The 18711-nt window shown below is 41.1% G+C and overlaps 1 protein-coding gene across 2 annotated transcripts; it reads left to right on the top strand.

The window, feature by feature from the left end:
• The first annotated feature begins 1494 nt into the window (after positions 1–1494).
• Positions 1495–18515, top strand: ACADL (acyl-CoA dehydrogenase long chain). 2 transcript variants are annotated; one of them, XM_085065685.1, is made up of 11 exons: positions 1496–1649; positions 3151–3312; positions 5736–5873; positions 6307–6471; positions 8019–8085; positions 9342–9506; positions 10182–10283; positions 12118–12231; positions 14306–14433; positions 16385–16471; positions 17851–18515. In XM_085065685.1, exons 1-11 carry the CDS (start codon positions 1576–1578, stop codon positions 17942–17944), a joined length of 1296 nt encoding a protein of 431 aa, XP_084921811.1. In that variant the 5' UTR covers positions 1496–1575; the 3' UTR covers positions 17945–18515. The 2 variants fall into 2 exon arrangements, with proteins under 2 accessions (XP_084921812.1, XP_084921811.1); XM_085065686.1 differs by lacking the exon at positions 17851–18515 and having other exon boundaries at positions 1495–1649; positions 16361–16471.
• The last annotated feature ends 196 nt before the right edge of the window (positions 18516–18711 follow it).

Raw genomic sequence — 18711 nt, 5'->3', positions numbered from 1 at the left:
AGTAAAACATTGAATGTTGTTTTTGGTTTGGTTTTTTTTTTAGTTGTTAATCAGCACATTTATGAGCATAGCAATAACTGGGGGAAAGGTAATTCTGGCAGAGGGAGATTGGGACCACTGACTCATTGACCAGCTACTCAAAACAGATTCCAGACTCAAAGGGAGAGAACTGCACATGAGAACAAATTAGCATGAGAAGTGAGAGATATAACTAGCAAATAAGGTGTTGAGTACTAACTAATAAAGAAGTCATGCAATAAAATGCATGCCTGTGTCTATTAAAGTCTAATAGTGTAAAGCTTTGATGAATGGGGAACTAGTCTTTTATGGTGTTATAAATGGAATCATGGAGTTGGCTTTTGTAAAGGGTTATGAGGTATTTGTTATGGTTATTTGTTAATGATTGTGTATATCTTATGGCTACCTCTATAGATTTGTTGGTGCTAACTGATAAATGTTATGGTTACCTCTATAGGTTTGTTATGTCTAATTGTTAATTTATTGTGGCTAACTCAAATGCTATGGTTAAGAAAGAGGATAGCTGGGCAAGGAGCTAACCTTTCAGAAGTCCCTAGAAAGGACGAGCCAAGGAGGACTGAAGACAAAGAGCCCATCGGAGCACCTGAAGGAGGCTGGGTTAGGGGTTATAAAAACTGTATCCCCTAGCCAGGTGTGCCTCTGGCTACTCCCATCGGAGGCTAAGCACCCAGCGCTGCACTTTGCTTTGTGTAACGGCAGACAGCCATTTTAAGCCTTTTATCGTTATTTGTACTCTAAAAATGAGTGAATAAATTATTTAAAAATTTAAGTAGTTAGAGGACATTTCTCAGACTGGGTTACCATCTTACCTCCCTATTTTGTGAAAACTAGAATAAAAAAAGAGAAATACCTTGCCTCAGTGTGTGAATTCGTGCAGTGCGATAGATAACATTCAGAACAACACCGCAATCCTTTGGAAAGCCCCTGCACATGATAATCATACTACTTTAGGGAACCAGCACTCAAAAAAAAAAAAAAAAAGAAAAAGAAAAACAAACAAAAAACCCCCAAACCAATCGACCAAACAAAAAACTTAGAAAAATCCAAACAAACAAAAACCAAAAAGCAAAACGAGTGCTAGATTATTTTGGCGTGCAGGTGATGCAAATCAAAACCCGTTGACAGCAGGAAGACCGGGCCCGCGAAGGCAAAATGGCGATAAGGCCCAGCGAAGGGCAGCCCTCGGGGGAGCGGGCTCAGGCTCTCGCCATGCCGCCCCGGGGGGTGACAGCCCCTTCCTTGCGGGCTCGGAAGACGGAGGACGGAGCCATGGCCAGGAGGGTGGCGCCTCACACGGGGTGCCATCACACAAGCCACCCTCAGTGCACAACCCCTTCGTCCGGTTGTCACCTTTGCTCCCGCACCCTTCCGTGACGTGAGTTCGAGGCTACATTAGAAAAACATTAATTCTACAGCTGTTTCACCATATTCCCGCCTCCAGCCCGGAAGAGATTTAGAGCCGTAGGCGGGCGCAGGGCTAACTCACGGGGCTCCGGCGGCGGTGCCGCCCTGTCCTGTCCCGCCCTGTCCCGTAAGATGGCGGCGCGGCTGCTCCGCCTGCGCGGCTGCCTGCGGGCCGCCGGCTCTCGGCCCTTCTCCGCCCAGCCCAGGTGAGGCGGGACGGCTGGAGTGGGCAGCGCTGGGGCGGGGGGCACCGACCCGTGATGGTGGGTGAGCGCCCCGATCTTGATTCCTTAAAGACCGCGGTGAATGCCTTTGCCCACCTGTGGGGGGTGCGTGTGTGCGGGTTGATAAGGCTGTAAATGCGCTCATTCTTTGTGCATGTGTGTACGCACCTCTGTGTGTGTTCGGAGAGTGTGGACGCGAGTGCTCTGTGTACGCGTGGCTCTGTGTGTGTGTGTGTGCGCGCAGCTGTGCCCCTCGCAGCAGGCAGCTGGGACTGGGCGAGCCGCCCAAGCTGCGCTGCCCGGGATCCCAGCGCATCCCCGTCATCTGCCGACCTTTACTCCACTTGCCGGGAGCAGCGAGTCCGTGCTGGCAGCAGGTGACAGCCGGGCGTGTCCTTGCCTGGGCACCGCGATGCCCCGCGGCAGCAGCGCTCGGGCTCGGGGGCTGGGGGCAGCAGAAGGGCAGGAGGTGGGATCACACCATCGCAGACTTTCCAGTTATCTCTCCCAGGACTGTCGTTGAGCATAAAGGAGCAGCCAGGCCCTTCCCTGGGTGACATGTGGGATGTGAGCCACAATTAAACAAAAGGGTGGGCTTAAATAAAGCTCAGCATCATCTTAAACAGCTTTAAAAATAAGTTGTAGCTTTTGAGGGAGTCACTGTGTGTTTAGCCTTGGGGGTGCGAAATACTCAGCCAGCAAGTTGCAGTATTGCATTTTTTCCAAATATTATTAGAAGTAAATAGAGTCTGTGTTTCAGAAGGATTACTGCACTGGTAGAGCCTGAGTAACTACATGTGTTCGTAAATAACGACTTTGGTCTGTATAGCAGAGTAAATAAGTAGGCTCAGCTGAGTTTTGCATAGTTTATGTGCTGAGGATTAACAAAATAGTTTGAGAAGAGAAAAGCTAATGCCTTTTCCATGTACTCAGCTCTGAACCTAAAATTTCTGATGTTTCATTGCAACACTGTAAAAGCAAGTCAAAGAATCCAATGCACAAATACAATAAGTGAATTTTAATTTCAACCTTAAAGTAGTATGTCATCCTTGATGTTCCAAAATCCTACAAAAGCTTTATAAGTCCTTCTTTCTTGTTTTGTAATTATACTTTCTTTGTGTGGTTTCTACTACTGACATTTACCACTGTTTCAGTTTTTATTTTTTTTGTGAAAGCATAATTTTATTTTTACATATGTTTTCATTTGGGTAACTTTATTGTTTTACCTGTATGTGTATTATTATTGTTTTTATTTTATTTAAAATGTTAAGGACAAACAGTCTTGCTTTACCTCCCTTAAAAGCCCAGTGGAGCGCAGTGTGCTTTAGTTCTTTGCATTTACTGTGGATATCCTTTAGACCTAATTGTGTGCCAGAGTTGGGAAGTGAACTATGATTAATAATGCAGGTGTTTCCTCCCTTTTAAAAAGGTTATGTAAATAGAGTGTCTGTGTCCTAATAGATGCATTAATTTCTTTTTTTAGTCCTCTGCAAACAGAACAGCATGGCACAAGGCGTCTGGAACCATCTTCTGCTAAAACTTTGACTGATATAGGCATTCGGAGGATCTTCTCATCAGAGCATGATATCTTCAGGGAGAGTGCCAGGAAGTTCTTTCAGGAAGAAGTGCTGCCTTTTCACACAGAGTAAGATAACTTCTTAAACATTTTGGTTTGCCAAAATGTGTTTTTCCCAAAAATGCTTTTTCAGGTATTACTCCTGGTACAATAGGATAAAAAGGTTATTTGTTTCCACGTACAAGCTTTGTCTTTCAAATTTACTGAATTAAAACAAACCTGTGAAAGTCATGCATGAAGGAAAATGACTCATAATCAAAACTGAATGCATCCTTTGAGCTCCACTGTAGGCAATCTGGCATCCTCAGCTTAGGTATGTGAGCAGACAAATGCAGTTTGCAGAGCTGCGGCAAAGTTTCCCTGCTTGTGGGGTTAACTGACACTGCTGTTTTTGGGATAGAGCTGGGGGACAGTTCAGTTCCCACTACTGAAAAAGGCTTTGATCGTGTGTCTAGGTTACTGTCTCTCTTGCAGCAGATTTTATAGCTACATACGGGTACATATAGCATGGTGAGGTGAATTATGTATTGCTAGGAAGCTTCCACAAAACATGTTTGTTTGAATTTCTTTTTTTTTTTCCTGTGGAAATACATGAATTTGCTGTACAGAGTAGAAGTGTTGTAACTCCACTAAACTAGAGATGCAGGGTGGTTTTAGCCCTTATTTTAGCCATATCCAATCACATTATAGTTGTAGAAAGGAAATACATTAACTCAGGATATGGTTTTGAACTGAAAATATCAATCTGTAGTCATATCTTCAGCAATTTCTAGTTTACCTGAAGTGAAAACAGCAAGGGCTAGTGAAAGGCTTATGCTGAAAATGCTCTGCTAGATTAAAGTATCCCAATAGATCTCAAGTATGTATCCACAAACAGCTGAGGGGCCTCGAGCGGGAGGAGGCTTACAGCAGAGTTGGTGATTATTTTTAAATTTTTTTTTTAATCCTCAAACCACAACCTCATAATAGTGTGCTCTTCCACTGTACAGTCATATTCTGTCCGTAAAACCATATGTTTTCCCTCATGTTGTGTTAGAAGGACTTCAGGGTGGGTTTGGGCTCTGCTTGAGGTTGCTAAGTATCCTGTTTGCCATTTTGCTGATGTAACAATTTCTTGCAGAATCTGGAACAAGTTGAACTTGTGTTCTTGCTTTACTTCAGTGACTGATGAGCCCCTGTTCTTACATCTTTCACGTAAACAAGGAGGCTTCAGGCACAGCATATTTATTGTCTGGAGTGAGGTGAATAGACAAATGTAGCATCAGTGGATGCAGTTGTGGATTATTGCGAGGAGGAGTATCTTTGGAGCAGGGTGAAGTAGAGACAGGAACATCCCTGAAAGCGAGGATCAGGGGCAAAGATGGTAAAAAGAGATCTAAGATTTCCAGGAGGAAATAGTAGGATTTTTGTAGGAGCAAAAGCTCTGCAAATCATCTTAAAAACTGAAACAGCTTGCCCAGAGAAGCTGTGGATGTCCAATTACTGGGAGTGTATAGGGCCCAGTTGGACAGGGCTTGGAGCTACCTGGGCCTAGTGGAAGGTGTCCTTGCCCATGGTGGGAGGTCAGAACTGGATGAGCTTTAAGGTCCCTTCCAATCCAAACCATTCTGTGATTTTATGATTCTGTTCTGTATGTAGGATAAGATACTTGATTAACTGTGGGTGAAGAGCTATGGCATAGCTCTGCTGCACACTGGTGCGTCAGAGGTATGTCTCAGATATAATCTGTTTAGCATGTCTTTTAAAATTGTGGCGTTAGAAAAAAAAAGGGGTTTAAAAAAAAGAAAGCCTGGACCATTAATGGCCATTAGACTTTCTATTGAGTTGGCAAACCCCATGAACAGGCAGTATTTTTCCAAGAACAGATGATTCTTGTGGTGTCAAACAAGTTTGCAAACTGACAGCAGCTAAGCCTCATATATCTGTTTACACAAACTTGAAAGTACCATAAAGCAGTAATTTACCAAGATACAGTACTGACTTGTAAGAACTGCACAGAGACAGATTTTTATATAAAACTGACTAATACGGTGTAATTTGGATCTGATAAAGCATTTTTCCTTGGTAGAGTTGAAGTCTTTCACAGAAGATACTGTTATACTCATTTTGTGTGTGGGTAAACGTACATTTGTAAATGGAATGTCAGGAGGATAAAGATCTGCCTGTAATTATCCAGATGGCTGGGGCTAAATTGCCTAAATACCAGTCTGGTATAACAGTCATAACAGCTCTTAATGAAATCCTGTCAGGTTACATGTTGGAAGCAGGAGTTCAAACTTGTTTTACAGTTGGTGTCCCTGTAGTGGCAGTGGCATCTGTGGACTTGAAGATTAGAAACCCTGAAGATTAGAAGCTACCGCTTCTTGGCTGTGAAATATAGTTGTCTTTGTATCCTGTCTTTGGTGTTTCTGTGTGAAGCAGCAGCCACGGAAGATAAACAGTAGCACATGGGGGGTTCAGTGTGTGACCCTGGTTTTGTGTTCATTTGGCAGATGGGAGAAGAATGGCCAAGTGAGCAGGGAGCTCTGGGAAAAAGCTGGACAGCAGGGTTTGCTGGGTGTTGCTATCGCTGAAAACCATGGAGGCATTGGAGCGGATATTCTCTCTTCAGCCATTGTCTGGGAGGAGCAGTGAGTACTAGATGCTTCAGGAGGAATTTCAGTGATGATATTGTTTGTGACTGTATTTTTTTCCCATAAGTTTGTCCTCATTATGGACTATATTTGCTTACAGAAAATAATGTTGTCTTTCCTGTGGAAAGAACAGTTTAGAAATCCCTCCTGTTTTAAGTATTCTGGATCATTGTTTCGGTAACAAGTGCCATTATGCTCCAATGGCTTTGTGACTGGGAGAAGCATTTTTTTTTTAGCCTGGTAGGTTATGTACCAATTTGGCTGTGAAATTACATTCTGTAATTAACGGTAGAAGTACCAGAAGCTCTCTGAGAATTCTGTGTAATTGGGTTTTCTTCATTATTGGGTCTGTGTTGTAATGGTGCAAAGTTCAGTGTTCAAGTTTTTGTAGTACTTTTTTCTGAACTTCCCTCCTCCCATTTTTTTCCAGGATGTATGTTAACTGTACAGGCCCAGGGTTCAGCCTTCATTCAGATATAGTCATGCCCTACATTGCAAACTATGGCTCTGAAGAACAGATTAAACACTTTATCCCCCAAATGATTACAGGCAAGTGCATTGGAGCTATTGCCATGACAGAACCTGGGGCTGGCAGGTAAGCTAAATATTAAAACAGTGGTCTTAATATCATTTGCTGTCTACTGATTTGTCAGTAAAAAACATTCTGAGCCTCCTGGTTAGTTACTTTATTGACTAGACTATCCTACGTTATAGGTATGACTCGAAAAACTTGTCATAGATTATTTTATTACAGCCTTGTCATTTCAAGATAGTAGTTCAGAATCCATTTCTGTATCATCCCACTGTGGGTATTTACGCTTTGTATTTGCTCTTGCAGTCTGAGTTTATAGTTACCAACTTGCTTGTCATGTGACCCTACTTATGATATGAAGCATAGTGGGGGGAAATTGCATAACTTGGTAAAGAATGCTTGCCTTTACTGTTAGCATTTGTTGCAGGACAGAACACCTTATTTTTCTTTCCTCTGAATCCTTTCAGAGAAATACCTGCCTTGCCCAGCACGTGTTTGAAGTAGACACTGCTGATCTGACCAGTTTCCAAAAGAGAGAGGGACACATTAAGTGCAAAACCTGTTGGTGTCAAGTTTCTACAAATGGTAGATGTTGCTCATGGCTTTTTACAGAGCCTCCTGATCAGGATTGAGCCTGCTTACAGGATGTGGTTTTGTCTGGCATTTGTCATCTGAGGCATACTGGTGTAAGGGGATGCTGATGTGTTGATGTCAGTGTGTGCGGTTTTGAGGATGTTGCGGCAGACTTTACCCTAGAGCTTCTCTACCCAGCCCAGTTCAGCGCCTCAGGGCTCCAAACCCTCTGTCCCAGGGCTGGACACTGCGCTCTCACCAGCCAGGGAGCCATAAGGCTAGCTCTGGTCCGTCTGCTTCCACAACCGGCGGTGATAAAGGAGGGTCTATGCGTTGTGTCCATGGAAGATGTTTATTCGCATGGTGCAGCAGAGGCCAACGACCTCCCCGAGGCAGAGATGCCTCGAGGGCAAAGGCCTCACATGCTCAGCACATGTGGAGCATAGACACACGTGGAGCATAGACAGCAAGATGGCGGAGGGTAAGGGGTTTTATAGGGAAACAGAGAGGGGCAGGGACAGCACACTGGCCCAGTGACCTCTGGGCACAGGGGAGGTACAGGGGCGGAGTTAGGAGTACAGGAACCAATAGGGGAAACCCGAGGGAGCGGCCAGGGCCACGTGGGGTTAGGGTACAGGAACCAATAGGGAAAACTGGGGGTGTGGCTAGGACTATGTGGAGTAGGGAAGGCAGGACAATAGGTAACAAGTACAGTCGTTAAGAAAGGGGTGTGGGGAACTTGCAGCCATTATCACAATATCAGTGCTTGTATTACACCACCTCCCACAAGCAGAGATGGGGAAATGGGACCTCGCTCCTGTATGGTTGCGTATATTTATCATTCTTTTCCACAGCGTGCTTGTGGTTTCTGTTGTACTTGGCTATTTCACTATGTCTCACTCTCCTCATCTCTTTTCACTGAGCCCGTGCCTGGATGGTATAAAATCTACCTTATTTTGTACTGGGTAGAATTCAAGATAAAAAAAATTGCAGCTTTTGGAAGGGTTTTTTGAAGGTTCTTTTGAATTTCATTTTAGTGACTTGCAGGGAATACGGACATATGCAAAAAAAGATGGAAGTGACTGGATTCTTAATGGGAGTAAGGTAAGTGCATAGACAGACTACTCATTGGCTTTGGGAACGGGATGCGTTTAGCTGAATACAACAGGATGTGCACCACTCGCAGCATCTCCTCCCGATCCTTTCACTTTTAGTTTGGGCTTTTTGTGTGGGTTATGTTGTAGGTGGGAGTTTTTGTTCCAGTTCCCATTTTGGTTTTTTTCAGTAGGTCTTGAGACATGTCTGTTGCAGGCAATTTACAAACTCATTTACGGGGTGGGCTTGTATAGGTTCTTTTTGTAGCTGTTAAATAACCCTATTGAAAGGCTTGGTTTTCCCTTAAACTGTGAAGAAAGGGGGGTGGGGGGCGGAACGGTGCTGTGTAGTATAAGCAGGACCAGAGCTGGTTTTTAGTACTGATGTTTAGCAATAAAATATATACACTACTGCTTTGAAATCATCTGTGGCCTGAGTAAAAACTCTTGTTTCCACAAAACAAGCTGGAATCTTTATTCAGGAGCTTGCTGGTCACGTTAGAAAAAATGAAAACAGCTGCATCAGATGCTCTGGCTGTGTTGTCAAGCTGTGGCAAAGCAGTAACAACTTTTTTCATTACCATAATGAAGAATAAGAAGGCAGAAATAGTGTTGAAGTAGGAGTGAGTGTTCAACAGAGCATTTTTTTAAAAGCAATGAAATGTCTTAATCTTTTGTACTGCTGCTGATAAAATAGTACTGATAGAGACTTCTGGTCTTAGCAGAGTGTCAGTGGTGAGAATATGTGCAAGCAAATAATGTATGTGCAGGTGCTAAAAAGGTGCTCATGCTGCTCATTTGAAGCCAAGCAGGACAAAAAGCTGCTTTCTTTTGCTGGACTTAAGATTGATCCATTTGACAGGCTCATGAGTTGTTGTACAGGATAATAGTAAGCAGTTGTGACAAGAAGCCATTGATAGTTTTGGGTGTTACGCCTTACTAATGTGATTTCTTGACAGGAGAACCTCTGTGTTCATTTAATATCTACATGAGATACTGTATTCTTTCTTTATCGTGGGACAGATGAAAGAAAAAAATCTGTGCATTCTTTAACTACACGTTTCTGCCCCACACAATACTTCTCAAATTGATGTCTGCCTTGTTCCAAAACACTTGATACCAAAAGCTTAAAATTCTTCTGGGCACTTGAACCTTGCCTTTGAGTTCACCTGTGAAAGTGTCAATGTAGTTTTTCTTTCTGCTACTTGGTGATCTCTTCTACCCTCTGTCCACCTTGCTTTTACTCCAAGTTGCCTTTTCTTACAGGTGTTCATCACTAATGGTTGGATGAGTGATGTTGTGATTGTGGTTGCGGTTACAAACCGGGAGGCCCGTTCCCCTGCTCATGGGATCAGCCTTTTCCTGGTGGAAAATGGAACAAAAGGTTTCATCAAAGGACGCAAACTGAACAAAATTGGCCTGAAAGCTCAAGTGAGTTCATACAACCCCTAATGCAATAGACTTGAAGGAAGTCTAAACCCACTTAATGCCTGGCAATAGCTAAATGAATACAAGATGGCACTATGGTGCTATTCTAGTTGTTAGGCTTTAGAGCACAAACATGCAACAAATGTATTCTGATTTTGCCTGTGGAAGTATGAAGCATGCAGAGGAGAGGCGGAGGAAGCTGGATTTGTTTACTAGAAGAAGCCTGGAAGGACAGAATCTTACTGATGCCTTTAGCTACCTGATGATGGCTGTAGAGATGGTGGAGCCTGATTCTTCTTTGAGGAGCACAGTGAAAGGGAGAGTGGCAAAGGACACAAGTTACATTAAGGACTAAGTCCTTAATTTTCCTAAGTAGGTATTAGGAAAAAAGTCCACCATGAAAGTGATTGGATAGTTGCACAGGGACCAAGACAGGTCCTGGAGCCTTCCATCCTTCGAGGTTTGGAAAGCTTAACTAGACAAGGCCTTCAGCTGATTGTTTTCCTGGGGTTGCTTTGAGTGGGGTGTAAGCTAGAAGACTTCTAGAGGATCTTTCCAGGCTAAACAATTCTGGGATTTCAAGTTAGAGTGCACAACAGCAAGAAAAAAATAGCGCCACATTAGTGTAATGAGATGAGAATGTCAGACTCTCAACTGTTGCATTTCAAATCCTCTTAGGACACAGCAGAGCTATTTTTTGAAGATGTGAGGTTGCCAGCCAGTGCCTTGCTTGGAAAAGAGAACAAAGGCTTCTACTATCTGATGGCAGAGCTCCCTCAGGTAAAAGGAATGTGTCTGCTGTCTGCAGGAACAATACAGAGACAGTTTTTGTCATTTAGTCTTCAGTTTATATATTGTGGTGAGCCACCTGGGTTGCCAAAGCAGGATGTCTTTATAACACCCCAAAATATTTCAATGGGTTAAGCTTACCAGAGAAATACTGATCAGATATTCTCAAGAGGTCAAAATTACACAAGTTTACTGGCAAAATATAGAAAATCAAGGAACTTTGGCAAAGGATGTAGTGCAACATCCAATTAAATGTAAAATACTTACCATAGCATTAATTTAGTCCATTTAACATAGCAACCTTTAAACCTGTTTGATGCTACAATACCCAAAATGTTCAATGAAAAGAGAATTAGAAAAAGAAGAAAGGGAGAAAGACAGATAGAAAAGATACAGAAAAGCACACATAAAACTACCAGTTTCTGAGTTCCAGCAATGATGAGGTAGAAACTCCAAGAGGCTGATAGGGTCAAGACATGTTCTCCCCCTGTGGTCAGCCTTTCACACCCCAGAGCATCTGTGGCCCTCCTCCCAGATGGGATTTTAGTCACTCGGCCACTCATGAGCTGGGTTGGGCAAGACTGGGGCACTGCCTCTCTTGTGCAATGACTGACAGACACTGTGGGGCTGGGCTGGAGAGTGTGCAGTGCAGAGCAGGGCACAGCCCACCAGAGCAGAGCCCAACCTGCCCCTCTCCCCCCACGTGTGCATCCCAAAATGTCTTGAGACATCAATCCTTTCCAGTCTCTTACAGTCTTGTATGCGATGTTGTGTTGATACTGATGATTTTTAACTGAAGCACACAGTAATTCTTTGGGCATTACTAAAAATGTTGATATCCCACCAGCTTAAAGCCAGATCTCTTAATCAACAACCCAGCTATTTAAGAACCTGAGGGTAGTGTATTAAAAAGAACATACCACAGATTTCTTGTGTACTTCTAGCGTGGAAGCACTTTGCTTAGTAAATTAAATATAGCTTGGAGATAGCTGATGCTTTTGCCTGTCTCTTTAAAGAAACAAGCACTGCTGGTCTGGCGCTTCTGCGAGTAGAAGCATTCTAAAGTTACATGGAACTCTGTTCATACAACAAATTAAAGAAATTGTTTGGTTGCCAAAATACCTCGCTAGTTTACAGCTTAGTTTATGAAGGATTGGAATTATTTGGGAGAACAAGGAAGCAATGTGGTTTTTCAAAATGTGTCTGTGCTTTGTCAAAGCTATTACTTTGTATTTGCCTCATTTTGTAGGGATCATGTTTTTAAATTTTATACTGTGAGTGTAAAATTACACAATGTCATCAAAAGAAATCTTTTGCTGCTTTAAAGAATGAGATGTGCTCGTGAACAGATCCAGTATAATGCAACAGTGCCAGAAACAATTCTTCTGCACTTAATTTTTGTTTTTCACTGTGCTATGAGGAAGGAAAAACCAGCCATGTTTTGTAGGTTTTTTTTTCCTAGAGTTGTCCTGTAGAAATTGTTAATTACAGTTGTTTAAACTGAGCAGTGAATACCAGTAATTGAAACAGAATCTGATGTGAATTTTTCAATTGGTAAGATTCCTGTTGTCAATTTGTAGCTATTATCTTGAGTCATTGTGATGGAGGATTACCTTGGTAAAGACTTAAAAGTGGGCTTTAGGCAGCAAGGCATTTGTCCCACTTGTTAATTTCAGTAATGCAGTATGTGTGGTTTGATATTTTGTGTGACTTCTGCTCCTACTCCCTTAGTGAACAACACTGAACATCTGTGTCCTAATTGTGCATCTGATGTGGAGAAATGTAGGACTAACTCAACTGGATTCTGTAATTTGTGTTTCAAAAGGAAAGACTGCTAATTGCTGATATGGCCCTTGCTAGCTGTGAATTCATGTTTGAAGAAACAAGGAATTATGTGAAACAAAGAAAAGCTTTTGGGAAGACAATTGCACACTTGCAGGTGAGTTAGAACTGAGGCACTTGTGTACAGATTCTAGTGTGTGTTTGCTATACATCCATGTATGGGAAATATTCACCAAATGAAAATCACTGAGCTGTTTTGAAAGGATTATTTGCACAGGTTTCACTATTGGACTGTTGTGGCTGTCTGTGCCTATCGTTCATTTTTGGAATGCAAAAATAATAATTTTAAAAAAAGCATCAGAAAAGCCTTGATGTATGTATTTTATTACTTGGATAGGTAACCATCCAGCAGTGCTGCTTCTGGGAGGGAAATAGGCAGAAATTTCTTTGCTGTTGCTGAAGAACAATTCCCATGTTGAACTTTTAGTGCCAGAGGTCCCAATCACAGGCTCCATGACACCTGCATGTATTTGTCTGTGCCTGGGATGCTGGGGACTGCCTGTGCAGGTACTGTGTTCCTCTGCACGCAGAGCATTGCAGAAAAATTACTTTGAAGGCTGCTGGTGGTGGCGACTACCTTGCTGCCCAAGTGCTGCTTGGATGTAATGAAATTACTTGGTCAGCAGCAGTTTGGGTGTTTGTGTGACTGCGTGTAAAACTGTTGGGTCATGCTCTGGGAGCAGAGCTCACTCCTGATGGGGGTAGGTAATTGAGTTTTGAGACGTTTGTGCCTACACTCTTCAGCTGTAATCATAAAACAGATGTTGCTTTCCACAGGATTGCAATACTACAATTTTCCTGAAAATGACATTAACTGTTAGGGCTGAAGCATGCCAAGCTCCTGCTTGTTTGGTTTATCGGATAGAACTGACTCATATGGGCTAAAGATGTTGGCTGTCTCTACTTTTGATATACTTTTGAAATAATTAACAAAAAAACCCTGTTTCTATGTCTTGAGACTTTGTTTGTCAAACTCAAATCTTTAGTTGTGAAGCACAGCAAAACTGGAACTTTTAGAGGCTGGAATGCTAGGTATCCTTCAGGGGATTATGATCTTCATCTGTCTTTAAAGTTAACTTTCAGGAATCCATAATTCCAGATGGAGTTCAGTATGTGCGCTGTGCAATTGTAACACAAAAGAACTGTATTTTACCTTTTTTAATGTAGGTAAGGGATGATTCCTGTTTGTAATAGTTCACTTTGCAGAGATTGCCAAAATAATCTCCTTTTTTAGGCTAGGTCACTGCAAAGCAGCAGATGTACAACAGATTTCATAACGTACATTATTTTTTGCCAAAATAATGAGTTTCTGCGTATCTCTTCAGTTTTCTTTTTGTGTTGCTGATGACTTGAGTGTGCATATTACAAATAATCCTTTCTAATTAGAGCTCTGCCTTGGGCTAATTCCCTTAGTCATGCCACATTACAGCATTTGAAATGAATTCTTTCCTTGTAGTACCCTGGTCCAGTATATTAATCGTCAAGGGAAGCAAGTTGGTTTTTTTTTTTTTAATATATATATTTCTAGAACTGAAATAAGAAAGAACTTTTGTTACTGGGTGAAGTTTTTATCTCCTCCCTCCCAGAATTACAAGAAGGTCATCAAATGCCTGCCTGATCTGGTTTTACATAACCTTGTGATGGATTTTACCTCCTCTATCTAGACCTCTTTTCCAATGTGATGGAACCTGGCGCTGAAAAACTTCCTTATAGTCTCACATTTCTTTATTTTTTGCTTCTGTCTCTTTGCATGTAGCTTAAACTCCAAAGAATGCATAGAAAAAGCATTCAATAGATGGTGAAATGTTATTAATTGGGAAAATTGGTGGCTCTACAGAGTGAAAGGACGTTCCCTCACGAGAAGGAGCTGAGTGACAGCGCTCTGGGCCTCCTGCCATGTGCTCTCTAGGAATTTGCTATCTTTCTCTTGGGCTTTTTCTCTTAAATTTGTGTTTTGAGTTGACCTGGAGAAGTAAAGAGCAGTAATTTTGTCTATTAAGACTGGTGAAGACAATTGTCTGGAAAGTAAGGGGTCTTCTGATGTGTAGAGCCCAAGTTGTTTGAAATAGTGATTTCTTGCAGCAATCCTTTTAGAAAATTCTTTTTATACCTGAAGTATTAAACTGCACTATACTTCTTTCCTCTACCCTCTCTTGCACTTCCAAAACAAGACAGTACAGCACAAGTTGGCTGAAATAAAAACGCAGATTTGTGTGGCCCGAGCTTTTATGGACAACTGTTTGCAGCTCCATGCAGATAAACGCCTGGACTCCGCCACAGCCTCGATGGCAAAGTATTGGTATGTGCTTGCAGTCATCTGGAATTGTTACTTGCATGATCTTAACTCTAATGATGTGGTCAAGAAAAATCAGAGTTACATTAAAAACCAGTGTTGGTTAACCAGATCAATGTCAAAATAAAGGCATGCTTTTAAAATAGCCTTCCAGTAATAACAGCTTTATATTTAAGTAAAAGCTAGTGCTCCATTGGTATTTAGACAAAAAATTACATTTTACTGTAGCAATTTGTTATTGGGTGGTTTTGGGGGTTTTTTGTTGTTTTTTTAATGGGGTATATGGTTTGGTTTGGTTTTTTTAAAGCAAAATTTGACTATTTGAGACAAATTTTGAATATATTTGAAGCTCTATGGTACTGTTTAGTTAATGTTACTTGACAATGGCTGTTTGGCCCAGACAGGTTTCAAAGCTATCTGGTTTTGGGAAGAATGGCTACGGCTGTTGGTATAACTGAGACTGAACAGTGTTTTCCTTTATTGTCCAGAACTACTTCTCCCTCACCCTGTACTTTGTGGTGTTACCTGTTAACTTAGTTTTACCAGAGAAAAACAACTGGAAACATCTAAGATAGTTGTACATTAATTTTTATAGTTTTGGCGTATTGCAAAGATGGGAGAAAAAAAGCACATCAGACACAAGCAAAGAAATGTGTGGAAGACACACAGATTTACAGTTTTTAGGCTTTTCAAAACAAGAATAGAGGAAAAGAAGTATTTACAATGGAAGGAAGGGTTTTGAGTGCTATTCCTGGCAGTGATTACCTAGAAGTACCAGGTACAGAAGCAGAAGCATTCAGTTTTGAGGAGGAGGAAACAACTAATGCCAGCTCAGATATGCAAACTCACTTCCTCAACAAATTTCCCAAAACAAGGCATTTGAAACTCCCTCACTTTCCCAGCTCTTTACCATCATGATTTCTTGTGGATTTCCTCTTTCCATAGTGGACTCCTTGTGACTCCCTTCCATAAAACTCTCTGAAATTATCTACAAAATGCTTGAAGTAGAATTGTGTTATTCCCTAATGTATTAGGAGATTCTGTTTAGTCTCTAATTTTCCTTCAAACTTTTTGTATAGTCAATGACTTAAGTTAGAGCTTTGAAGGATTTTAAAACCTGGTTTGTGCATCTCTTTTCTGATATCTGGAGAAAGGTCTGTAGGGTTGTTTCGGTTTGGTTTTTCTTGTGGTGACAGTTTGTGTTACATACCTAAAAGAATTCGGTAACTTATGTAGGAAAGACAGTTGCAGTAACTCACTGCTGCAGAATTAAAGTTGGTATATTGAACTGTAAGGATTTAACTGAGTGAGGGGACAGTTTGGGGAAAAGGCCATTATTCCAAGAGAAATAATTGACTCCTCATTTTTATTTAATCTGTTGCTACTTCAGTGGCAATAATAAGCAGCTATGTGCTTAGAAAGTGGGTTTTTTTGTGTCTTCTAACCTTGGCTTGAGCTTCCAGTGCAGTTAAAAGGGTTTTTTTTTTTGCTATTAAATCCATATTTTGCAGTCAACAAATGCTGTTGAAGAATTATATTATGTTTTAGAATTGAAGGCTGCAAAGTTTATTGAGGAAAATGAATAATGCCCAGGTGATGGTTATGCTCAAAGAGCATCCTGGTGTGTTGCTAGTGGAAATGGTGGGGGAGAAAGCCTGGTTTACTGTTAATTTCTGACAGACTGAGGGGTTTGGTAAGAAGAGAGACTATATCAACTTGCTTAACAAAAGGATTCTCTTGACCTGTGAGAAAGGTAAACAAGCCTGTCTGTTTTGAAATATTTCCTTGTCTGAAAGGTGTTCCATAAAAGAAACAAATCTTTAGTGCATTAAATTGAACGGTACTTATTTCTTAGTAATCATCTTATGTTTTTTTTCTTGCTAACATATCTTTATCTTTTGTAACATTTTGCAACCTAATGTCCTTCTAAAAGCAAATTTCCTTTTGGCCATTGAAGGTGTTCTGATCTCCAAAACAGCATAGCTACTCAGTGTGTACAAATGCACGGAGGATGGGGGTACATGTGGGAGTATCCAATTGCAAAGTAAGTGTAACATTTCAGATTGTATGATGAAAGATTACCAGCAAAGTCAAATAAGACACTTCCTTTACATCTGTGTATCAGTTGTTTAGGGTTAGTAGTGATTACTGTTCCTTTTCTCATCATGTTTATTTGAACGGGCATCTAGGTCTGCAGGAAGGCTTTGTTTTGATTCTCCAAACAACTCCTAAGCTGTTCAGCAATTATTGTCTTTTTTCACAGAATAGAAGTTGGTTTCTTAGAAGAAAAAGTTAATTGAAAAAACAGAAGCAGAACTATAAAAGTAGAAATGAGGGGAGCTAGTTTGTTTTGTTGGAAATTAATTGCATGTGTATGAAGAAAACACATTGATCAGATACCACTGAGTATCAGATAGTCAATTCAAGAGCATAACTGGCTACATTCAGCTTTTTTATGCCTTTTTAAATGAAAAAGTTAAGAGATTTGTATGTAGAAAATGGAATTTGCTGTTCCAAATTTTTTTTTTCTGACTATGAATTTAGAGACATTTATGGAGCTTTTGTATATTTCCTTCTGTATTTGTGAAGTTTGTGTATAGGCCATGTGCCACACTAAGTAGAGGTTTTGGTGCTGTTTTTATTTTAAAAAGGTCAAAGAGGGGGTAATCTGGCAGTAGAAATAGCAAAACAAAAACAGGACTGCTGTGCAGTTTTCAAAAATAAGCAAGCTAATTTTTTAACTGAGTGGGTTTAGATATCTTTAAAATTTTAAATACATTGAGTATGAAATGTTACTTTAAAATAACTTGTTCCTCCATGTTCGCAATGAGTGTAATTTGTGAGTGTTCTCTGCCATGTCTTATTAAAGGAAGGCCAACAGGCCCTATTTGGGGTGTCCTTGAACCCCTGCTTGTCTGTGTGTATAGTAGTTGCCCACATGGGGTTTTATTATCCCCGTGGAACAGCAATATGTCGATTTCCAGAGAATGCCACATTGCTCCTAGGCTGCTCTCTGTATGATGATGCAGAATGAAGATGGAAAAGCTCTCTGTCATTGTCCTGTGTGCTATCACCAGGAGCAAGATCTGGCAGTGGAAAAGTAGCAGGAGTCTGTGTTTACAGGGCTTTAATTTTTTGTTTAATTAGAGGCAATAGTGAAGACTTTATCTCTTCCCTGTTTTTTTCTTTACAGTGTCCAGACCCAGTTTGTGGTTTGGTGCACAGCACTCTGGAAAGTTGTAATAAGAGGTAGTTGAAACCTGTTAGAAAATAACAACTGCTTTATCAATGGAAATAGTATATTTTGAAAAGAGGGATCGCTAAAGGATTTATCTAAAGATAAAATGCTCTATTTTTTTTTATTGTATGTTCATTCTGAAGAGTTGTAATGTTTCCTTGTTTTTGTTTTTTTTCCTCCCTCAGAGCTTTTGTGGATGCCCGTGTTCAGCCAATCTATGGTGGTACCAATGAAATAATGAAAGAACTTATTGCTAGAGACATTGTCAGTGACAAGTAGGGCAGATGCTTACTACTTGGCAGAGTCTTGTAGAATCTTTTTCTGTATTAATATATGGCATAAAATCAGACATCAGAATGTAAGTAAAATAATGTGCTGTATCATATTCTTTAGAAGCAGTGATACAAAGTATATGTTAGTAATAACAGTGTGCTCATATGCAGGATATCTAATATTTAATGAACTTAAAATTTAAATATCTTTGGACAACACAGAGTTGGTCTCTGGGTGTCAAGAGTCCTGGTAGTGAAAGGCAATTTTATGTCTGGAACGTTGATTAGCTTGGGCTTTCAGACTTGAGCCAATTGTGTTGAATCCAAACCTCACTTTTCACAATTCAATCTCCAAAGCAACCATACTCTCAACAAATAAACAAAATTAAATGTCAGTGTAACCTCGAATTTGTATTTCCCCTTGCCAGGTAGAACTTGACACTGTTGCTGTTGTTGTGGTACAGCTGCTCACTGTGCAGCAGCCACCTGCTGTGCAGCTGAGCTCTATGTTTACATCTAACCTGGAATGCCTTATTTTAATTACTTTGGATAAATAAATAATAAAGCATTTCTATGCAGTCTCAGGCTTGTCTGCGTTACTTCAAAGCCCGCGGGGAACGGGGCTTCTTCCTCTGTGCCTGTGTTCACCTCTGGGCGCTGAGGGGGAGTTCGGAGGGAGGGCGTGTGATGCTGGTGAACAGGAGGGCTTTTTAGTGGCGATAATAACCTGGAGTGTGTGTGTTTATGGGGCTTTTAGCCCTTTACCCAAGCTGG

This window comes from Lichenostomus cassidix, chromosome 7 (assembly GCF_008360975.1).
Source record: "Lichenostomus cassidix isolate B80296 chromosome 7, HeHo_3.0, whole genome shotgun sequence".
Lineage (NCBI taxonomy): Eukaryota > Metazoa > Chordata > Aves > Passeriformes > Meliphagidae > Lichenostomus > Lichenostomus cassidix.
Note: the sequence above shows the minus strand (reverse complement) of the source record. Positions and strands in the feature narration are given on the sequence as shown.